The following is a 23,933-nucleotide window of genomic DNA, read 5'->3' as shown; positions in this document are numbered from 1 at the left end:
TAAAAAAAAAATAGAATATAATTAATTAAAAAAGAATCTACAATTTAAAGAGAGCAAATACAAGAATGTGCACATATTTAGTTCAGAAAAGGGTAATGTAATACTACGGTCTACATTTTATCAAGCTGTCGTAGAATGGTACACCCCGCCCTGCTTTTCCAAAACGTCTGTGTTCACGTGGGTTGTTTTGTTTACGGATGTAACCTCAGAACCTTCACAGTATTGTGTGTGTGGTAGTGTGGACGCCTGTGCTCTCTATTATTTCCCTTAACATAAGACCCCTAAAAAATATACGGGTCTTAGGTGGAAGGATTTTATTATATTAATACTACAGTGTGGTCATTGTGTGGTTATATGACATCTTGAGAAAAGATGTCCAGATGCATAACTTATGAAAAATTGAGTCTTTTCAGCATGTTTCCAATGGCAGCACATCTTAAATATAACAACTGTAAAAGTTTGATTTTTATTCGACTTTAGGCATTGTTATAAAAATGTCCTTAAAAAAACAAAACAAAACAAATAAAATAAAAACTTTTCGGGGTCTTTTGTACGTGTGGCTGTTATAGCCTCTGGGGGGCAGCAGCGGGGTTAAGTCGGTTAATTTTAGACGAAGAAGAACGTGATTACGTCACACATAGAGTTTCGTGATGGCGCTTGATTTGACTCCTCGGTTTAGAAGGTTGAACAGCCAAACTCGAAGCTTTCGTGAAAATCTACAGCATGGTAAGATATGAGTGGTTTTTTTTTTCTAAATACGTTTCGTTTTAGCGAGTTTCTCATTTACAAAAAAGACTATGCAAACATAGCATAGCCATTAATACACATGCTAGATGGAACTGGTGATAATTATTAACACGGTTGCCACCACAAACACTTTCAACTGTAGCTTTATAAAATAAAGTATAAAATTGAAATAGTCTCGTAAAGTACTTCAAATACATTAGTATTAGTATTAGTACATAAACACCGTAATACCGTGGTAATGACGTGCAGTGTAGCTTTTACTTACTACTTCAATTAATTTCAGTTCAATTCAATATGTATTTATACAGCGCCAAATCACAACAACAGTCGTAATCCTAACCCTTTCTAATGAGATGGAGGAGATATTACAAACTCCCCTTATCCTTCAAACTTCTCAACAAGTCATTAACATCCAACAATTACCTTTGGCTACAGTTAAGCAAGTTCTAGTTTAAACCCACTGGAGTCACTTTTTCCTCAAACCTCTGTTTCTTTAATTACCAACAGGCTTCTCTGGGCCCTTTGGTGCCACCCAGCTGTGGCACAACATCATCCAAGCCCTACAGACTCAAGTGGAAGTACGCAGCTGCAGGAGACATTTACGTGTTTACGCTGAATGTTTCACAGGCTCAGACGCTGTGGACGCAGTTCTCAGTTACTTGATGCAGAACGTGGCATTTTGCACAAGTGAAGTTTCTCGTCTCAAAGCTGCTCGGCTTTGTCAGGCTTTGATGGAGGCAAAGGTATTTGAACCAGTAGGCACAAAGCTGTTTCGCAGGGACAAGGAGGTGGCCTTTGAGGACAGCAGCTGCAGTCTTTACCGTTTTCTGGAATATAAAGGATTTTCGAATTCTGATGTGAAGGGAAACATTGATGCAGAAAACATACTGCCAGAACAACAGGAGATAAAAAGGAAGAGGAGCTCAAGGTGAGTTTTACATAAAATCCTCTCTGTTATGTTACATTGGCGCTTAATTTACATTTTTTCCCAGTATTAAAGCATGTGAAACACCACTGAAAGTGCTGATCTGAACTCTGAAACTCTCATCTTTGCAGAATAGGTGTATTATGATTTTTTTTTTAGTAAATTTATTGCATTTATCTTAATGTTCTAATTTCACTTTCTTCATAGCTTAGACATTATAAACATCAACACTCATACTAAATATTACAACATTTTGTATTTAGATTTTTATTTAGAAAAAAGAAACACATACACAGAACCAAAGTGTTTGCTATCATCCAAATGTTTCCTGTTCTTTCAGGAGGCTGAATGAATTAAGAACAATTGCCAATCCTCTTGCTGTTGGATCGTCAGACAGAAGGGTGGAAAGATTGCTAAGGGCCATCAATCTGCAGCCATCCTTTTCTGCAGCTCTCAACAGAACCACCACATCTTCTACCTTTCTTTCCAAAACTGGTAATGAGCAAATGTGCCACTATAGTAGGGGGTAGTTTCAAGTGGACAGATATTTTTTTCTTAAATTTTTTGTTTTTGTTTATTTTGCTCTTTCTTCCTTCCATAGTGTCAGATCAGGTTTGGAAGCAGCAAACTGTGCTGCAGCTGCTGCAGTTAGTAGAATTGCCAGTGTTGGACTGCATTCTTAACTCTCCTGAAAGAGTTCATCCCCAAGCCTGCAAAGCTCCTCTGGCCAACCAGGATCTGGTTATCTCTAACACATGCTTGGAACGAGAGCTGTCTGACACCATTCCCCTACCCCAGTCAGTCCTCTGATTCATCCCGTTGAGGATTTTGCACTTTAGCTTGGGACCTATTTGTTCATATATTCCATTACACCTGTAGTATGTTCTTTCATACTTTTTTTTTTCCAGGTTGGATGAGTGGCTGTCAGCAGCAGCAGACTGTTTGGAACTCTTTCCCGACCAGCTGATCGTGGTTGCAGGAGAACAGCTAAGCCTGCAATTTGGAAATGCGTCTTTGGAGGATCCCAGTGCAGAACATATGACAAGCAAGAAGAGGCTGTTGTTTGATACCATTGCCAAATACTACAGTGGACAAGAAAAATCTCCACTCATTTCAGGGCGTTACCTGGACATACATATTGCAGTTCTGAATTTACTGGGTAAGAACCAAAAGAGCTAAGTTTAAGTTTATAGTGACTTTCTGATTTATGGTGTGGAGCATTAAGTGACAGGGCTATGATCTGTACCACAGTTTTTTTCCAGTCATGAAGGTTAATATTTTGCTTGTGTCTTTTGCTTTCCAGATGAAGGGAAGCTGCAGGATGCCATCAAAGCATCTCAATTGTGTTTGCGGCTGCTGGAAACAAGTCTGAGAGATGAACTGCAGAGACTTCTGGCCTTCATGGCGATAGCAGCTCGCTCAGATACTTGCCGTCTGCAGAAACAGGTCAGCAGCATCCTCTAAACCACACTGCCAGTTCCATCTTTTTGCACTCGTATAGAATAATAAAAGGCAAATAGTCCATATAGAAAATAACTGAACATGTTTGAAGCTGTTTCACTGAATAATCTGATAGTACCGTAGCTTTATTTTGTAAAATTATGAATGGAATTGAATTTAAACCTATTTTTTGTCCTTTCAGACTGATAACAGATCCTTGGTGTGCCGCACATTTCAGAGAGCTCTTGTTCAGAATCATGAATTGACTCGATCACAGAGTGAAGCTCTGGTGTTCTTTCTCATGGACAATCACTCTGAGCTCTTCAAGGTAAAATTCTGTGCTCTCAGAACTACATTGAAGTAGTCTTCTTAGACAAACATGTGTTTCTGTCTGGATTTCAACCAGCCTTAAGTTTACTTTTTAATCTCTCTACAAGTACCTGGTAGTTGTTACAGTGTTTCCTTTTACTGTCTTATCTTGCAATAATAATAGACACCTACAACCCTTATTGAAGCTGTGAGGAGAACACTGAGGACTGTGCAGCAGGGAAAAGATCCTGACTCATTTGCTAGTAAGTTCAATGTTAATTACACTCTGGCAAACCATCAAACAGTACACCATCGGATGAGATAACAGCTCACTATGTATAGATACACTGTACTTCGTTTTTTTTGTGTACCTAACTGTATTTGGAAACACTGTTGCTCCAGATCCACATTAAAAAACAAAACAAAAAAACCCACTTGTTCCCGAGCACTGTGCATCCTCTATTAAAAAAACATGAAATCCTCTTCATGTTTTGTTGCAGCGTTCACCTTCTGCCAGCAGGTGACTCCACAGGAATACGAGGACCAGCGTGAGGCTACCACCCTGAAGAGCCTCAAACAACTTCTTCATGACATTTCCTCGAGCAAGAGGATGTCTGCCAAGGAGAAGAGGAGGCTGCTCAAAGAGTTTGAAAAGCATCACCCTGTGGTCTTTCTGCAGCACTTCTCTAGCACTTTCTGAAACACACAAGTAGCTGGGACTGGTTTGACTTCATGGGTGTACTTGACAAATTCACGCAGTTTCAGGAGTTAAAAAAAAAGGTTAAACTTGAATGCATTTTATGATTCTAACTGAACATGGAAGTACTGATTTGCATATGGTTACACCTCTGTGTAGTATGCAGAGTGGGGATGGCATCCTGAGGTTGATACATACTACAAGAGGTAATGATAGCTGAACTTTTATTTTTAAATGTGCTGTTAACTTGAAGGCAATGAAATTTTAGTTCTGGTGAACAACTGCTGTAAAAAGTATTGCACTAGTTTGAAAACTATGTTGTTTATTGTATAATTCCTGTAATGATGGTAAGTGAAGTGTAATTTAAACAAAAAAAATTGATCGTTGGCACAGATTTTACATTCTACAATTTAGATTTACTGCAGGTTAAAATCAAGTGTTAAAAGGGTGTAAAGGGATTACTTAAATTTCAATACTATATGAATTCTCTCAACCATCAGATGGTTGTTTTGCTGCAACATTAAGTGAACAGCTTGTGTACTAACTTGTGCTTCTAGGCTGAAGTGCTCTATTTGGATGTATAAAAATAAACACTTTTTTTTCAGTGTGCACCAGGCCTTGGGAATAGTGTTGTGCTTTTCTGGGGCTGTACGTTTTGATTAAGCATTAATTTCTCTACATCACAAAAAGATGTAAAGATGTTATCCATTTTGGGGCCTTGATTTGGTAGCTGTACTTGAAAGAAAAACACTAATTGTTGAAATAATTTCTTTTTCTGTGAGCATTCTAAAAACATGTTATTATTAAATGAAAGAGGGGGTTAGGCTAACTATCCTCATGTATAATTTTATGGTTAATGACTGTATTTAGTGCCATAATTTAAATATTCTAATTGGAAGTTTTTAGGATTTTTACTTGAAAGATAGACATTATGACCTCATTGGAAAAAGTGTGGTACTCTAACTGGATACGCTACTGATGTAATTTTTCTTTAAAAATTATAAGCATCACTGTAATGAAGAGTTGGTCGTAATAAAAATGTGGTCTCATTTTATCATCTTTTATTTCAGAAACACTGAAATCATCTTAAAAATACACTTTATGATGCTGAAACATACTTTACTTTGTGTCAGATTAACATGTTTAATAAAGCCTTTCTAGAACTTTAGATGTTGCAGTCTATGTATCACAGTGCAAACTAGAAGTTAATGTTTTGTAATGGCATAGTGAGGATAAATATAAATTATAATTTTTTTGACACACGTCATCTGTTTCTGATTAGGATTTTCAACACTACTATTACTGCAAATGTTTTCTCACTAAGTTAATTCCAGTCTGAAATTTAATAAATATTCGAGTGTTCAGTATGAGGGTGACTATCTTTGACTTTTTGGTCAAGAACCTATTAAAACACATTTTTTAAATCTACTTTTTTAGGTTTTAGAGTATTGGTAACGTGGTTTCACCACACATTGCACAGAACAACCTTTTGATGGTTTATTATTTGTTATTCTCAAATACATAATACAAATTGGTTCCTGTCGTTTGAAACCACGTTTCAAACGACAGGAACTCTGTAACCTGTCGCTCTGTAACCAAGCCTAAATTATCCTCTAAATACATAATAATCCTTAAAATGCGTATTCGTATTAATAGGTTTATATTTTTCTAATAATTTATTATAAACATATTGTTTGAATAAATCGACAAAGTGTGAAATAATGACCGTGTATAAAAGTTCAGTTTTAACTTAGATAAAATTAAACCGACCTCGAACTGGTTATTTGTTAAAAAAAAAAAAAAAAAGTATCTGATGACGTTGACGCACCTGACTCCATTAACAAACCCGGAAGTAGAGCTCTTCGTTCACTAGCGTACCAAGCTAACTCATTTCGTATGCTACTGGAAGACATGGGGGCTGTGTTTCACAGCCATTACTGACAGCGGTACGGCTGAGAGTCCACTTATAATAGGAAGTAAAGCGGAGACCCTTTTTTAATATTAAGGTAAGTAGCTGGAGGCATTCGAAGTGGAAGTTTTATATAGAAATAATCGCTGTTTGACTGGAACGTCACTGTCTACTTGCGCATTGTCGGCTAGTTAGCTTGGGCAGGTGACTGCCGTGTTCATGTGGGGAAAAAGGCAACATATTGCAACGATGATGTCTGCGACATAGGTAGGTAAAGGGTTAACAGAAGGATTGGAAAGATATCTGTTGACTGCCAGCCGTGCTATCAGTGCTCGTTTACATTGGCTGTGTGCAAAACAAGATGGTTAACTCGGCTAACATCAAGGTATTTCACAATCAGATCTGACAGACACGCCGAGTGACCCATAACACTTTGAAACCCATGCTAATATGTGGCTTGATCGTGTCGTATAGTAAGAACTTATTCATTCCTGCCGACATTACTTACTTGTTATTAGATACGTCCAGTTTTCATACACAAATCCACCATGATATTAACAGGCTCTCTGGGGACCAGCTGCTAAGGTACTAACGACTTTATTAGGCTAGCAACTGGTATTACTATAGATTACAGTCAAGTAAATCACGCGTTTCAATTTAGTTACTCGTCAGCAGACAGTCAGGAAGCTTGTTGCAAAGAAAAACAGGGTCATGGGTTTCTATTCATGCGTACTGATATTTTTGCCATTGTTTTTTGGCCTTTTCACTCTTTCCAGACAGAAGCAGTGGCGTGGTAAAATAGGCTATGATGCTCTCTGTTCTATGAAATCTTCAAATCTGATTGCCTTTAGTGCTTTAGAAGTTTTGCAGCATTTTTCAGAGCACTGCCACATCTTCAAATGAAGCATCAGGGTTTTAGGTTTAGATTCTTAAACTGAGGGACAAATCCTAGAACACTAACAGCTTCGAAAGTAGGTGATGCTATGTGATGCTGCACATGATGAGATGAGAAATACTTTATTTATCCCATAATAGGAAAATTCTGCTGTAACAGTAGTTGAAATGATGAGGAAATGATAATATTGTCTGGCAACTGCCTGTTCAGGAAGTGAACAGGCTAGTCTGGATTATCTGTGGATGGATAAAAATGTGTTCAGTGACCATCTCTCCACCACAGCTTCAAAAACATCCAGTTTGCAGTCAGTCACAGACCCTGGTTTTCCTAATTGTTTTATTCAGTCTGTTGGTGTCAGCAGCTCCGATGCTGCTCCTCCAGCAAACCACAGCAAAGTCAACATTGAATTTAAGTTTGAAAGCATTTTCGTTTTATTAAGAATCACTGTGCTTTGAAAATTTTAAACCCATCCATAACACTTTAAATGTAGGGTTCTGTAAAGAATTAATTATTAAAACTGCAGCTTACGTGGCAATGTATGGATTTGCTGGGAGCTTGTTCAGTTCAAACATCAAAGGTCTAGAAGGCTGCTCAAGAAAGATTAAGAACACTGAAGGAAGTGTTCGCATTTTAAAAAAACGAACACAAGAAACAAAAAAAACCTTGCTTCACAATCATCAGTCATGCTCTTTTGTCTGGGTTTCTGTTGCCTAACTTGCTCTTACTCTAGACTATTTTGAAAGAGAGCATTAATATGGTGTGGCTCAGTTTGCTCTGAGTCATTTTATATTTCTCGGGACAGCGTGGATCGTTGCTATGCTTATTCTCCTCAGCCAGCACAGGGAGGACGCTGGTGGGGACTTTGATGTGCAAATTTTCAAGCAGGTGCATTAGTGCATGTCTAATGGATTGTTGAAGGCTTTTGCTTTGCCAGAAGCACACAGATGCCTCTTTCACCAACTACCTACACAGAATATTCGTGTTTCAAGTCCCGTGAAGCTGACAAAATAAGAAAATAACCTTTTTGCGAAGCCTTCCACCAGTTTCAACTTAATCTAGTAGCAGGTTTTGCTAAACATGAGTACGGGGGGAAAGCCAGGGAACAGGTTTGGGAATGCACACTCGCATTTTTAGAGGCTTCTTAGTAGGGTCACCAGTCAAATCACAAAGGCCTATTCTTAAACAGGAAAAGGAAACACATTTGAAACAGCTTCATATTTTAATTAAATTATTGATATGTGGCCACAGTTTACTGATCTTTTGCAAAAGGAACTGATTTAATGAATCTCATTATTGGGCTTTTTTTGTGTAAACACAGCTTTCCTATTTAATTTCTTCAAGCACTGTCTTTTTTTTTTAAGGTGTTTCTTCAGTATCTGCAGAAATCCAAAGACCTGTTGATATCAAAGTCTTTTTATATCATTGAAAAGAAGTTTGTTTTTTTTTTTTTGTTTTTTCTCCTACTGACCAGAACTAAATGTACTGAATCTAATATTACCACCATTCCACATCTTTATTGAAAAATTCTATCATCAGAATAAGGTCTGATGCGTAATATCCAAACTGAATTTACAGTTTGCATGGTCAACTTGCAATTTGGGGCATTGCCATATTAAGAATAATAGTGGAGTGTACTGTAAATGTGCATGTAACATGCTTGGTTACAAAAACTGCAAAGAATTTCCACATTTGACTGACTGTAGCTTAATGATCATCATCAATGTTTTATCTCAGCTGTCAGGTCGAGCCTGAACATGGAGTCCATGCTGAACAAATTGAAAAGCACTGTCACTAAGGTGACAGCCGATGTCACTAGCGCTGTTATGGGTAACCCTGTGACACGGGAGTTTGAGGTCGGGCGACACATTGCAAGCGGCGGTCCCGGCTTGAGCTGGAGGATCTATAATGGCACCAAGAAGTCCACCAAACAGGTGTGTGTGTGTCTGTCAGTGTCTCTCTCTCTCTGACCAGACCACCTCTTGACAGAAGTTTAGATTTGATCCAAGTTCATAAATGATTTACTTGACTTGTGCTGAAAGGGGAAAAGGAAAAGGAATGAATCTGAGACTGAAAACTGCACTGTCACCATGTCCTCGTATGTCTTTTACCCTCCAGGAAGTAGCAGTTTTTGTTTTTGACAAGAAAATGATTGACAAGTATCAGAAATTTGAGAAGGACCAAATCATCGATTCACTGAAAAGAGGCGTGCAACAGTTAACCAGACTGCGTCACCCCCGTCTCCTAACTGTTCAGCATCCCTTGGAAGAGTCACGGTGATTAACACACACGCACACAAATTCACACATGTATGTATGTCATGGATGAAACTGAATGAGTCACTGCTCAGAGGATCTCTTGACATTTGAGATGAAAATAGATCATGGCAAGTAAAGGTTAAGGCCTTGTGCTTTCTTTCTTGTCATCCATGACAGCTCTAAATTCATAATTCTTTTCCGTCTGTTTTTACTCTTTCTGTTTTGTTTATTTTCTGTCTGTTATTGCTTTGAATTGAACTGATGACATTTATTTATTTGGCCCTCAGAGACTGCTTGGCATTCTGTACAGAGCCAGTGTTTGCCAGCCTGTCCAACGTGCTTGGCCAATGGGACAACCTGCCCAGCCCTGTGCCCAGCGACATCAAGGAGTACAAGCTCTATGATGTGGAGACCAAGTATGGCTTGCTACAGGTGAGCATGTAGGCAGAATAGATTTCTTTTTTTTTATGGCTGCGTGTTTCTTGATAAGTAAGTTTAAAAAAAGATCAGTCAGATTTGATAGCACATGGGTTGAGTTTTTGTTTTCCCACCTAAAACCCCAAACATAGAAGACTGTGCCAAAGTCTTGAGCGACCTCTTGTTTCTTCATTTTCAGTTCACTCCAGTAGGACAAAGTGGAAAACAAAAGAAGTAGCATTCCTAAATAAAACTATGTACAGCAGATTGTCAGTATCTGAAAGCTATATATATCCTTAAGAACTAAGAAAAAAAAATAAACCAAAAGACCTGACACAGGACCTGAGACACTCATGTGTCCCTTCACTTGATCCATCTGCTGTTCACTGAAGCGTCATCAGAAATGGTGTCAGTGGAAGTGAAGCTGTCAAGAAATCATTCTTAAGGAACAAAAACAGAGAGAAAAGGCTGAAAAATGCCAAATTACACAACTGAAAATTAGTAGCAACTGGTCTGATGGAGTGAAGATTTCAAACTTTAAATGTTTGTAAGTCATCGTTAATATGTATGGAGGTGGTCAGGAGAGAGGTATAACAACGAGTGTTTACAGACATATGTAAAACACGGTAGAGGCCCTGTCATGGTTTTGGGCTGCATTTCAGGCGGTGGTGTTGGGGATCTCGTCAGAATTGATGGAATTATAAACCCAGAACATTACCATCAGATTTTTATCCACCAGGTAACATCATCTGGAAAGCATCTGGTTGGCAATGACTTGAAAAAAAGCATACCTGGATAGAAAAAAAAAAAAGCACAATAAACACTATCAGTCATAGATTAGCTTCCCCAGAGGCTGGACCTCAACTTTATTGAAGCAGTGGGAGGTCATCTTAACAGAGTACAGAACAATAAATCAGAATAATAGATCAATAAATGTCTACATCTGTTTCCCATTTTCCTATTAAAATATAAAGAAATGAAGGGTAGCTTACGACTTTTGCATAGTAAAGGGATCAATTTACTGTCACTATAGTAATTTGAGACTGAGCAAAGCACATGGCAAACTAGACCCTTAAAGCTTTTAATTAAGCATTTATTTACACTACAGTACTGGTTATTAATGTAGTTGCAATAATCAACTTCTCAGTTGTTCTTTACAGGTTACAGAGTAAGAAATACTGGTGTTTATTTAGTGCATGCTTCCTCTTCTCTTTTTTCTTCTATTTTTTCTTAGTACTATTCTTGGAGATCCAAAACATTTTCTATGCTCTTTCTTCTCAAAGCCAGTTGAACCTGCTTGATGCCAAGCCTTGCCTCTCACCTTTTAGAATTATGATGTTTTATGACAGGCTGTAATGCCAGGGAACATTTTACATTCACCTCCACCTCCTTTATTGTCTCTGTCACCCACATTGGTCCTAATTTTTCGATCTTTTTTCCTCAGAGCATCTCTCATCTGTTATATAAAGCAGGGGATTTAAGCTGAAAGACCTTAAAAGAAATGCCTGCAGTGTTTAACATCAGTTGGTTGTTACACAACTTTTACTGCAGCAGTGCAGAATTGTGTTTAAACTTTATGACCCGGAACTCATTTACAGTGTGTTAAAATGTATGTTGACCCAGTTAAACTGATAATACTGGTGTATCTTGGTTGTTTGAGGCAAACCATGATTAATAATTAATTTATCTTGTTCAGATTTCCCAATAACTTCAGTTTTCTCTCTCTTCAGATCTCGGAGGGTTTGTCCTTTCTCCACAGCGGGGTGAAAATGGTCCATGGCAATCTGTGTCCAGAGAACATTATCCTCAACAAGAGTGGTGCGTGGAAGATCATGGGTTTTGACTTCAGCATCTCCTCTAACAACCCGTCAGATGCTGAGGTATGTTTTCAGCCTGCTTGGCTTATTGCCGTCACGAAGCTCTAGCAGAAAAACATCTTGCAACTTTTTGACGTCTTGCTTTAATTTCCTGTAGCCCAAGTACACATGTAAAGAGTGGCAGCCCAACCTTCCTCCACTCTGCCTACCCAACCCAGAGTACCTGGCTCCTGAGTACATACTGTCGGTTAGCTGTGACGCTGCCTCTGACATGTATTCTCTGGGCGTGGTCATGCATGCTGTCTTCAATGAGGGGAAGCCTGTTTTCCAAGTCAACAAGCATGACATTTTTAAGAGTTTCAGCAGGCAGCTGGACCAGGTGAGTGAAGCTGTACTGTAGACATGTTTTTTTTTTTTTTTTTTTTTTTTAATGACTGCTGCTCAAAAAAACAAACAAACCTTTGCACAGACTACTAGTCTTTGGCTTTGATTCTCAAAAATGCTTGTTGGAGGCATTGTTTTTTTGGCATGTGCATCTGTCTTTCTCCACCCTCCTCTTATTTTTGTTCCTTGATGCCCTCCACTTGAGCTGAATTCCCTGCGAACGGGATTTGATTGTCACCAGTCATTAGAGAGCAGATGTTTGAAGTAAACAAAAAAATGATGTGCAGCTGTGCCAAGATGCCAATGTTGCCTTGAGAATAAAAGTGGACCATAATAAAGGGAAAAAATACACTTATTTGGTTCCCAGCTATTCCTTCAAAGCCTTCATCGCAAATATTAGTATGGACAGTATAGAAGTAAACTCCAGCTGGTTTGTTTAGTTTTTATGCTCAGCTACTGTCATCTGTTCAGATCTGAGTCATTTACCAACTCATAGTTCAGACACAAGAGAACCATGACAGTAACGGTCTAAACTCCAAGACAAGCTCCTCTAAACTAATGTGGACTTAATGTGTTGATAAATTATGGAATAAATTACAGCTATAATACAAATAACTTGGGTATATGTTACTGTTATGGGGTTTATTCTTGTCTTTCAATTGTAGTTGAGCAGCATGAGTCCAGCGGTGCTGAGCAAGATCCCAGAGGAGGTGCGGGAGCATGTCAAAATGCTGCTGAGTGTCACACCTAATGTCCGGCCTGATGCCGACCAGATGACTAAGGTCTGCATATTCATTGCCTGCATGAGAATATCATTCCACCGTCCATAGGCCTCCCTTCGAGGAAAAATATTTTTTGTGTGTGTTTTTCAGATCCCATTTTTTGATGATGTTGGTGCAGTCACGCTGCAGTACTTTGATTCCCTCTTCCAGAGGGACAACCTACAGAAGTCCCAGTTCTACAAAGGACTCCCCAAAGTCCTACCCAAGCTACCAAAGGTAAATGCTGCAAACAAGCCCCCCCAAAGACTTGTTTGCAGTGTGAATACTGGAGATTTCATTTTCAGGATTTGTATAAACACGTTGGTTTACTCCTGAGTTAGCAGTATTACTGTGTTACATTCGATCTTATGACTGATATTAGTCATGTCATTTCATCTTTTACCTATTCTGTTATGTCTTCTCTTTAGAGAGTGGTTGTATATCGCATCTTGCCAGCTTTGACCTCTGAGTTCGTCAATCCGGACATGGTTCCCTTTGTGCTTCCCAACGTGCTGCTGATTGCTGAAGAGTGCACCAAGGAGGAGTATGTTCGCCTCATCCTGCCTGACCTCACGCCTGTTTTCAAGCAGCAAGAGCCTATTCAGGTATACAGAAATGTAACCTGACACATACACTAATCTAAACTTGTGCACGTTTGCAACAACTGGTGCTTTAAGAAACTTCACTTTTGTAATATACACGTCGTCTTAGGATGGATCCTCAGGTATGGAGGTATATCTGTTTTAAAAACTCTGTTCGCATGATATTTTTTTCCCACTTTGTGTGTAATTGAGTTATGATACGTGATTGAACAGTTGTATATAGCCTGCCTAAAACGCATGGTGCTTTATGTCTTGTTCTGTCGCATTATCAAGACTTCTCTGTATTTTTCTTCCCATGCCTCTTCAGGCTAGCAATATGGTGAGTGGTTTTTCTGCTGTGAATATTCTCTCGTAACATCGGCTTAGTGTATGTGTTATGTTGTTAGTGATACTAAAAGCTGTACTAAAACCACTGGAATGAGTCTTTTACTTCCATCTTCCACTGTACTCACCTGTTTAACATAGGCTAGTATTTTCTCCCTTTTGACTCTTGTTTTATTAACTGAGCCTCTGTGTTGTGCAGATTCTGCTGATATTCCTGCAAAAGATGGACCTACTGCTGACTAAAACGCCACCAGATGATATAAAGAATAGTGTGCTGCCCATGGTCTACAGAGCTCTGGAAGCCCCTTCAGTACAGATCCAGGTACACAGGGGAAACAGAAATGGTGAAATAGATTATGATTCAAGGAGCTACTGTGCACATAATTTGTGAAAAAACATAGAATGGTTATAAAACTGCATCTAAGACCTTCTTGGTATGCCTGGTTTGTTTTTGTTGCTTTAGATATCCTTTGTTTAACTTAGAAACACTATAACTGTGTCCCAATTCCTAGGCCGCATCCTTTGGAGGCCGCATTTGAAGGCTGATTACGTCACAGCCAGGTGATGAAGGCTGTCCCAATTTGAAGGCTGCTCCAAATGCTGCCAACAAATGCGTCTGTCATTTCCCCAAATTTGAAGGATGGGTCGGTGTATCCTTCGTGGCCCAACCTATTTCCAACAATGGCAGCAGCTACTTTGCTTTAATATTACTCTCTCTGGGTCACAAAATAAACATTCAGGCGAGAATGTAGGTGTGTAAACTTCAAATATCTGCTTGATTTATCAAGACATCACATATTTGCAAAAGTACTCCAACGTTTTCGTAGATGTCTGTTACCCGCCAGCTCAATAGCTGACTGGGAGGTCGAGGCTCACTAGAGCCGATGAGAACAGCGAACTCCCGGCACATCGTTTTCAACCCCCAGCGGTCTTTCGCTACTAAGGTCAAACATGATATACAAGTCACTTGGATAATTTAAAAATGTTATTGTTTGGCTTTTTTCAGTGTTTTATTAGTTCCTGAGTAAATCGGTTTGGCTGAGATTAAAGTTATAGTTTTCACACAGCCTAATAAACGTCAAACAGAAAACTGATTAAACAGAAGTGTGAGATGGTAGAGAATTTACTCCAGTGTCCTGTTATATTTTAGGAAGCTGACAGCTGAGTTTCTTAAACTCTACCGAGACAGCTGATGACGCAAATCTGAAGGCTAGACCGTCCCATTTCACAGCCTCGCACTTCCAGTGTACTCGGTCTTCGAAGGACTCGGCCCACGTAGACCCCATAGGCCGGGTCCTTCGAAGGATGCGGCCTAGGAATTGGGACACAGCTTATAAGCAGGGGTGCACATAAGTGGTCCACAGGTGCGCATTCGCTGTCAAAATAAAAGACACGCACCAGATAAGAAGTTGCAACGCGCGTTTGCGTACATAAGATTTTCTGGAGGAGGACAGACATATGTTGAAGAAGCAAGCTCCTTTAAGCAATTACTTTGGTGTTCCTCCACCTCCAAAGAAATGTCAGAAGGAGTCCGAACTGCAAAAGAAGCGCGTATTCTCTGAAAAGTGGTTGCAGGAGGTGAGCTGGCTTCAACAAATGATGAACGCACAGAGATGTGGTGCAGAATATGCCGTGAAAATCCCACTCTAGCGGACAAAAACAGTGCCTTTTATATGTACGCAAACGCGCGTTGCAACTTCTTATGTGGTGCGCGTCTTTTTTATTTTGACAGCGAATGCGCACCTGCGGACCACTTATGTGCACCCCTGCTTATAAGAGTAGTTGCTAATTTTTACTTATTTTTACTTACTTTATTTTTAGCATAGCGCTTTGTCAGTTTGAGACATTCATCTTTGCCTGTACTCTTAGTTCTCCTTTTAGTGTTGCAAGCACAGTAAGAATGAATTCCAACTCATTATCAAAATGTCACATTTAATAACATTATCTCTCGCTGAGCAGGAGCTGTGCCTCAACATCATCCCAACCTTTGCAAACCTGATTGATTACCCATCTATGAAGAACTCTCTCATCCCTCGGATCAAATCAGCCTGCCTACAGACATCCTCACTTGCTGTGAGTCTACATTGGTCATTCTGCTCTCGAGCTGTTAGCTTTCATAAAATTATGTTTTATTAAAAAGGCTTTACTTTGCCTTTGTCTTTTCTGAAAATGCCACATTCTTGTTTTCAGTGTTGTTAGCTACTGACTGAAATGCATAAATGTGTTTCAGTGTTTCCTGTTTAATGCTGTAATTTGCTGTGTCACCGTGTGTCTGCTTGTCTCGATGTGTAGGTGCGAGTGAACTCTCTCGTGTGCCTGGGGAAGATTTTAGAATATCTAGACAAGTGGTATGTCATTGATGAGATCCTGCCCTTCCTGCAACAGATCCCCTCTAGAGAACCAGCAGTACTCATGGGCATCTTAGGTAAACAAACCATAGCGTCTCCCCTCCTCAGAGGAAGTTACACATATTACCATATCATTTCACATTTTGTTTTTCTTAAGAATTCTTTATTTGACTTACTTCCTCTTTACTTTAGGGATCTATAAGTGTACATTCAGCCACAAGAAGCTGGGCATCCCCAAAGAGCATCTTGCTGCCAAGAGTTTGCCCCACCTCGTCTCCCTCAGTATAGACAACAACCTCAATCTCAATCAAGTACTGCACAGTCAAACTGATATAATATTTATGTTATTTAACTGTAACTTTCTAAAAACAACAGAAAACTTTATATAAATATTAATATAACACATTAGATGGTAATTGATATGCTTTCTTCCAGTTTAACTCTTTCATGATGGTTATCCGTGACATGCTGAGCCGCATGGAGACAGAGCACAAGACCAAGCTGGAGCAGCTACACATCATGCAGGAGCAGCAGAGGTGTCTGTCTTAATTTAGTTCACCACGTACAGTAAAACTCCTAATTATCTTTGATTAAATGACTATGAATATTATTGGTGATTTTTTTGTTGTTGTTGTTTTTTAAATTACAAATGTCCTAGAATGTTTAAAGTAGTTCTAATCTTTAATAGAGAGCAATTAAAAGACAGTACTGCTGGTAATGTTAAATGTCATTTAACAGGAGCATGAACATATCAAATCCACTCAGCCAAGCAGAGGAGAACAAGAGCCCACCTAATTCTGGCAACCAGGTGATTGCTTGCTTTCATGACAGTCATCGGCTCTGACAAGGTGGCTGTAAATGTTAGCCTCTCTTAAAATCTCTCCTTTTTGCTTTCAGATTGATGACATCTTTGGTGGCACAGGGGTTCATGGGAAGGAAAATGGATCTGCAGCACCAGTCTCACAGCCTAACAGAGTATGCAATAAATTTCTTTTGATTATTTTCCACCCGCTTTCTTCTTTGTTCATTTAGCATGCAGCCTGGTTTGCTTATTTTCTTTCCTCCTTTGCACACCCCTAGGTGTCTCTCACACTAGAAGAGAAGCAGCGATTGGCTAAAGAGCAGGAACAGGCAGCCAAACTGAGGAACCAGCAGCCGTTAGCGCCACAGACGATCAAACCAGCCACCGCTGCCTCTAACTCGCAGGTAAAGCCTGAAAATATCTGCGTACACAAACACACACTCGTGCTCAAACACTAATCATTCTACTTGTTATGTTACAGACTAAGGATCTGACCAGCAGCCTACTCAGCAACATGACATCTCTGTCCATGGCAAACACAGCACGACCAGCCCCAGTGCAAGGATCCACCATGTCTGCATTCCCCTCCTCCGGTCCAATGGTCGGCTCCATGGGAACCTCGGTCTCAAACGGTTTTAACCCAGCTATGGGCTTCCAGACAGGAGGCATGGGGATGGGCATGCGACCTGCAGGTCCCAGCCTCTACGGTGGAATGGCCACCACCACCAGCACCCCAAACTTTGGATCCCTCACACAGAATCAAGGAACAACTGGACAAACAAATAAACCTCCTGACATGTCAGCGTTGGACAGTCTTTTTACATCCAACAAGTCCAAAGTCACTCTTAACCAGATCGGTCCCAAAGCTCCACCTGGAACCAGCAGCCCTTGGCTCGGTCAGTTTAATTCACCCCAGAACCCTCAGACTCAGATGCAGGGTGTGTCAGTTGGTATGGGAGGGGTGCCAGGTGGGTTTGGGATGCAAGCAAACCCTTTTTTCAGCCCTCAGAACTTTGCTCAACCTGCTGCTGCTGCTGCTGCCCCTAGCATGAACCCAAGTGGGATAAAACATAGTGCATCTGTCAACAATGATCTGAAAGACTTATTTGGCTAAACAAGAATTAAAGAGAGACTCCAGGTTAAGTATATTCTTTTAATGACTGTGGACAGAAGAGCCTTGAATTCTCAAAGAACAGGCCGACTGAATGTGAAGATTTAAAGTCCTTTCAAGGGTCTTACTGTTGGCATTTTTAATCTGACCTGGCTTAAGTTCTGACTCTCTCTGTTGGCAAACTAACCTGAATTCCATTTTTACTTGACTAGGACAGAATATCGAGGTGAAATTTCTTCTTCTATGCTGGGGGTTTCCTACTGTTTTTGTACTTGACGTTCTTGGGAGTCCACATGGGTTGACTTGAATTCCAACTCAGATTATTCAGGAAGGGTTTGTGTTTATAACATGAATGATCGAGTGGATGGACTGCAGTTCACTTCTTGAACATGTGACATCTGAGTCAACACAATTGGCAGAAAAAATCTTTTTAAAAAGTGGTTACTGTGTGTCTCATCTGGTCATTTTCAGGCTTCCGTACCTTTAATCCTGTTTGGATTGTAATCACCCCGTTAATTTGCCGTTATCGGTTGTTGTTATTATTCCTATGACTGTTAACAGTAGGTAGTCACCTCACTGCTAGTGGGCTCAGTAGAGCAGGGCTGCTCAACAGGAAAAATAGTGCATAAAGAGGCAGGCAGGAAAGTGGAGGCATAATCTTCTTCTAATTTCTTCTAGGCTTGATTTTTACTTTCACTTACTTTTTACTTGAATTTGCTGCTTCTTGGCGTCCTTGTGCTGATTATGTTAGGTTAAAAAACTACTTGGGTAGGAAAAGAAGGAATGCACTTCTTTAGACAGCCACTAGAGAGCTCCTGCATAATTGAGGTCTTTTCTGCTTATTGCCAATTATGATGGTAGTAGGTGGATAAGGGTGCATGCTGACTATTTATGGGACTGATTACAACACATAATGGCTAGTCAGTGGGCTGATTACATCCATGTGAACTATACTGCTTTTCCAGACTGTTTTTTAGAATTGCTGCAAGTCTAAAATGATCAGAGAGCTGGCTCAGAAACAAATGCCACAAACAACAAAATGTAATCTAAATGTAGACTGACGGTAGCTTGAATTTTGGCTCTGAGAAGCTTGCAGTCTCTGATCTGCATCCAAGAGGCTCCTCTGTGGAGGAAGTCTGAGAGGGGGTGTCGAATTGACAGCCCCACCGTTGCAGTTCAGGCTAGGAAAACCAAGTAGCTCCTCTGTAGTCTGTTTCTCTGCAGCCACATTAAAGTAAGCAGTTTTGACTGCCCAGGCACCTTCTTTTGTAACAAGACCAGTTTCTGTAACCGCAGTATGGATGACTAACCTGTGTCGGATGTGTGGAGTAACCATTGAAGCAGTGTCCTTTTTAAAAAGGCACTACATAAAGGAGCATATGCACTGCTTTTGCTATTGTGCCTTACGTGGGTACATATTTAAATCTAGACAGCACTCATCTGTTACTCAAGTATTAATGTTTTCCGTCTTTATCAGCTGTCTGGCACTTGCTTCTCTAACAACTTGCTTTGTTGCATGTTACTCTCCTTGACCACAGAAGATCTGAAGTTTAATTAACATCTTTTCTTATGATTCCTCATGATTCTAGTGACCAATGAAAAAATATATTAACACGTTTTTACTGATGAGATCTTTAAGGGACTCAGAAACTTCTGCGCTACCATTTATGTTGATCAGTTTATGAAATAAAGATTATCACAATATATTTTGATTGTAGCACTTTTCAGCTATCAGCAGACCTGTACTGGTGGCATATTATGAAGTGTAGATAAATAGTTTATTTAAAAGTGGATTGCTCTGAGAGGGCCTTGCCATTTTTTTTCTGTTGTGGTAATATTTAAGAGGCCTTAGCTGAGTTGTGTGCAATAATCACTGTCGGTTGTTAAGGGTGCATATGGATTGGCTCAAACAGCTCTCTCTCCTTAACTAAAACTTTGTTTTGACCTCTTATAACGTAGGTCTGTGAAATTTTCTAAAGAATTAGATATTAATGTGTGCTCATTCTAAAGCTTACATTTTTCAAGAATCACACAATTTTAGGGTTTTTAGGTGTACATTGGTCATACAGGTTTTTGTTTGTTTTTTCCATAATAATGATGATGATTGTTTAAAATGTGTTATCTTTTATCGCAAAACCCTTTTGGTTTTGTATAAAAATGCCACAAATGGCAGTGTTAGTCATTTAACTGAATCCCCGGGTTCTGTTAATTCCTCTGCTTTTCACATACCAGACTAAAAATGTGTCTGCAAATGGATGTTTTTCAACCTTCAATCGACATGTGGCACTTTTGATTTCATTGCTAAATGGATGTAGTTTTTGGAGTGTGTTTCACATATCCTAGCAGAACCCCAAAGGAACAACTGAAAGCTTATTCTTCTACAAGATCATTTATATATGACTGTTGTCCTATATGTGTAGTGTGGGCTTTGTTTCATGTGTCAAGGTGCTGGTCTCTGAGGGTGGAAATCTGTACATATAAAGGAAAGTGCACAATCTAATCTGGTCAAAGGGTGGTGCTTATTTCTTTGACTTTGGCTTTTTGAGTGTAAATGTAAGAAACTTGAATTAAGGAGAAGAAGCACAAGCTAAAGGAAGTTTTAATAAATTCTTAAAAAGAGTTACATGCACAGCTTGTAGACAATTAGGATGACATGAAATAAGCAAATGAACTAAGGGTTTTTCTCCAATGATATATCAGTAAATGATTCCACTTATTTAATATGGAATAGGCTACATTAGCCACTATCACAAGTGCTCAACCCGGCCATGTAGAAAACTCGTACATGGCTTAATTTACTGCATCTCTGCATGTTAGCGTAGCTTGATAAAAATTCAAACTTGCAATGAAAACAAAATGACTTCAGAGGAGGGATAAATAAATGTTGATCAGCCTGTTGAGGTGAAGAGGGCAGGAAGGGAGGAGGCAGCTTGTGACGTGAGAGTCAACCTGAGGTGGGCAGTGACACAACTGGTAGGATCAACATTAAGTTGACCCCCGACCTACAAATCTGTTGTCTGCTCAGTCACCGATTAAGTCGTCTCACCGCTCTGGTTGTGCCCGTGCTCAGGTTTATCTGAGTTACTGTTATAAAAGACAAGGTGTATTAGTCAAGACTGTAGATTTAAACTATAAACATTCAAAGCATATACACTTCTATATAAATTCAGCTTTTACGCAGGTGTCTTATCAAGAAAGAATAACTAGTCAAATTCTTAATCGGTAATCAGTGTGTAAGGAGGCAGTAATTTGCTTTAAAAAAGCATGAATTGTTTGGTTTAACAGAGGAGCAGTTCTGAAGTGTGTACAATACCTGAAAAGCCCAGCGTGTAGGAGGATCTGTTCATCTTGAAGTGTAGTGTGCCCCGTTGGTTCAACTGGTACTGTCTCTCAGTACCACTGCTGTCAAATAAACATGTCTGCACACGCCACATATCGAAAGAAACACAAATAAAGAGAGAAATGCACTTTGTCCATTTAGTGTAAATTCAGTGGGGCAAAGATTAAACGTCAAAAATTTTAAGACAAAGCAAAATCTGTTTTTCTCTAAACAGGACCATAATTTACGAGAAATAAGTAGGGCTTGAACCTACTGAGACCATAAACATATCAGGAAAGTGTTTACTGATTTCATCTATTAGCCTGTTGAACAATAGAGTAATTATAGATATCTTTACAGTCACAATAACTGAAGGAGTTACACATTATTAGAAAGAATGGTGTCCAAACGTTTTTCCCAAGAGTTCCATATTTATTAATGGAAAATCACCCAGGGGCCAACAATCCTTCTCACCTTTCTACTTTTCTCTCACATATGGAGGGTGAAATAAAAAATAAGATCAAGCTGTTTGGAACACCTGAAACTTCAGTGAAGCTGCTGAATATCATCACCTCAGGTTAATTTTAAATCTGACTAATTTTTGTATGTATTGCATGAGTGTATAAAACACTCACGCCCATGAGATGGGAAGAGGAATTACACTTTATTAATTCTGTTTGCAGTGGAGGGCTATAAATACATATAAAATCTGACCTAGGGCCATGATTGGCCCCTGGATGTGGTGGACATGCCAGGTCTGAGGGAACCCAAGCAATTACAGCTAATTATCTTTCAAGTCCACACTAAGTGCATCACATTTCTGCTAAAACAACATGAAATGTTTGGACGACCTACTCACACGTGCTTGGTGTTCTGTCCAATTTGGGCAATCTCCTATTAATTCCCACCTGTAGGTCTGAGAGGAGGCGGCTGTGGGCAGGGCTGAAGTGGAGCCAAGTCTGCAGTGAGAAGAAATGAATATACACAATCATACAGAAGTTTTGCTTTCCTTACTGACATCTCTGTGGATTAAAGTCTTTATTTTTACTCAGCTTGCAAAGACTTTGCAGTCTGACAGCGGGAAAAAAAAGTCTTACACTCCAGTGTTGGATGTAAATTTTGGACGCCTGCGCACCCTCCTATAAGATCCTGTAAAGGCGTGGAACTCGGTCATGTCTACAAAATGAACCAAATAAATAAATAAAAATGTAACTGTATAAAAGAGCAAGCAAGAACACATCACTGTAAATGCCACATACTTGAGAAATCGATCATGTAGCCTGAAAATGCAAAGGTTCCCTGAGGGTTCAGGGTGAACTGTCGTTCAACTTCTCTGCTGCTGACTGATGGCGACAACATGCTTAAACCCTGAAGAGGAGGATGACATGGAACACTCAAGGGATCAAACCTTCACGTAAACTCAATGTGAGTTTATTTATAATTTTTTTTCCTCACCTGGGATCCATATTCACGCCACACTTGACCATCTCTGAAGTACCAGCCTATGTCCTCCGTCTGTCCCTGAGGAAGGAAGCTTAGTCTCCGCACCTTCATTCCTGGGTCATTCGTCTGTAACCTATCAAAATCTATGAACACCTTCCTGTTGAAAGACAACACAAAATCCAGTCATCTGTGTGAAGCTTGTTAATGTTGTAAACAACATGGGTGGTAGTAGTTTATATTTGACATGATGTTCTGTGACTTCCCCACCTTTACATTTCCTTACATCATATAACAAAGGGGAAACCCTCAAAAGGAGGAGCTAAGGTGGGCGGGTCAAACGCAGCTTGCATACTGGATGCATGGACGAGGAAGTGGTATGCTCCAGTAATGTGGGCTGGCACTGAGATCAGCTGATCTGCTGATTTTATGGCTTTACTGAACTCTATAACACTGTTCTAAAGGTTGTTTCACCCCCCAGTAAAAAGTTCCATATAAATACTTTAAGGTCCTTTTCTAACCAATGACATGCTCACTTTCAGTTTCGTAAAGCTGCTGATCCTATCAGATATGATCACAACACACTGACCCATGGCATGTATTGATACCGATTCCCTTGGCTCCTGGGTGGCAGTAGTGGGTCTCAATCACATGGTCGTTTTCAATTTTCAGCCACTGATGGCCAACTGACAGCTGCCACTCATAATACTTCCTGTTGACTGTGAAACATAAGCAAAAATCATGTTATCGTACACACTCCACTTATTAATAGGTGTTTATGAGCAAATACAGGCTAAGCTTTGTGTGTAGTGTGTTTAGTCAGAAACAGTGTTGTATTTATTTTTACGGTTAGTTGTTATTTTAGCCATATTGTTCTTTTTAAGTCTTTTTAAGTCACAGTCAGATGAGATCAAAAATCAACGGTCCTTTAGTCAAAGGACTAAAAGACAGTCCTATGTAAACAAATGTATGCGTGTAAATGTGTCATACAGACCTATGGTTTCCTGCAAATAGACCTTTGCTCCTTCATTAATCTAGAATAACAATAAACATATTGTGGTCAAAACCTTTTTATCCCCTTTTTTCCACTGCTTAGACTGATACAGCACACTTACCCTCAACTCAGAAAAACCACCTGTGAAAACAAAAAAGAAAATCACCTCTCTCTGCATTGTTGATTAAAATGTAATTAGATAACTTTGTTAAACACCGGTTTACTTACTTATGATCGAAGATAGACCTAAACGTGCCATTCCACACAAACAACTGCTTTCACTATCTGCTTCTGGGCTAAAGTTCATCCAGTGTGTGGACTAGGGTTTGGTTGGTCCATATGATTCAGATAGAGATAAAATTTCCCTAAATTGTCTATGAGGAAGACGTACTAATGCTCTGTTATTGCTGTCTTAGTTACCTGCAATTACCCTTTAG

General features: G+C 39.6%; 3 protein-coding genes across 5 annotated transcripts; 2 read left to right on the top strand and 1 right to left on the bottom strand.

The window, feature by feature from the left end:
• The first annotated feature begins 352 nt into the window (after positions 1–352).
• On the top strand, positions 353–4,727 carry depdc4 (DEP domain containing 4). The gene is made up of 9 exons (XM_031759474.2): positions 353–726; positions 1,255–1,675; positions 2,013–2,167; positions 2,274–2,469; positions 2,581–2,831; positions 2,976–3,118; positions 3,315–3,440; positions 3,606–3,684; positions 3,922–4,727. Exons 1-9 carry the CDS (start codon positions 651–653, stop codon positions 4,119–4,121), a joined length of 1,647 nt encoding a protein of 548 aa, XP_031615334.1. The 5' UTR covers positions 353–650; the 3' UTR covers positions 4,122–4,727.
• A 1,239-nt stretch (positions 4,728–5,966) lies between these two features.
• On the top strand, positions 5,967–20,240 carry scyl2 (SCY1 like pseudokinase 2). 2 transcript variants are annotated; one of them, XM_031758595.2, is made up of 18 exons: positions 5,967–6,124; positions 8,657–8,853; positions 9,038–9,195; positions 9,465–9,609; positions 11,325–11,474; positions 11,569–11,790; positions 12,461–12,577; positions 12,668–12,793; positions 12,985–13,161; positions 13,682–13,804; positions 15,442–15,555; positions 15,775–15,907; positions 16,023–16,141; positions 16,266–16,366; positions 16,569–16,638; positions 16,728–16,805; positions 16,911–17,036; positions 17,114–20,240. In XM_031758595.2, exons 2-18 carry the CDS (start codon positions 8,677–8,679, stop codon positions 17,744–17,746), a joined length of 2,769 nt encoding a protein of 922 aa, XP_031614455.1. In that variant the 5' UTR covers positions 5,967–6,124; positions 8,657–8,676; the 3' UTR covers positions 17,747–20,240. The 2 variants fall into 2 exon arrangements, with proteins under 2 accessions (XP_031614455.1, XP_039456933.1); XM_039600999.1 differs by lacking the exon at positions 5,967–6,124 and adding an exon at positions 6,241–6,294.
• An 84-nt stretch (positions 20,241–20,324) lies between these two features.
• On the bottom strand, positions 20,325–23,766 carry LOC116335727 (zinc finger CCCH-type antiviral protein 1-like). 2 transcript variants are annotated; one of them, XM_039601001.1, is made up of 10 exons: positions 23,725–23,757; positions 23,618–23,637; positions 23,497–23,536; positions 23,092–23,221; positions 22,518–22,662; positions 22,322–22,430; positions 22,160–22,238; positions 21,922–22,021; positions 21,057–21,162; positions 20,325–20,827 (listed from the first exon to the last, which is right to left on the bottom strand). In XM_039601001.1, the coding sequence occupies exons 1-10, from the start codon at positions 23,753–23,755 to the stop codon at positions 20,769–20,771; spliced, it is 819 nt and encodes a 272-aa protein (XP_039456935.1). In that variant the 5' UTR covers positions 23,756–23,757; the 3' UTR covers positions 20,325–20,768. The 2 variants fall into 2 exon arrangements, with proteins under 2 accessions (XP_039456935.1, XP_039456934.1); XM_039601000.1 differs by having other exon boundaries at positions 23,618–23,766.
• Between the last annotated feature and the right edge of the window lie 167 nt (positions 23,767–23,933).

This window comes from Oreochromis aureus, linkage group 17 (genome assembly GCF_013358895.1).
Source record: "Oreochromis aureus strain Israel breed Guangdong linkage group 17, ZZ_aureus, whole genome shotgun sequence".
Taxonomy (NCBI): Eukaryota; Metazoa; Chordata; class Actinopteri; order Cichliformes; family Cichlidae; genus Oreochromis; species Oreochromis aureus.
Note: the sequence above shows the minus strand (reverse complement) of the source record. Positions and strands in the feature narration are given on the sequence as shown.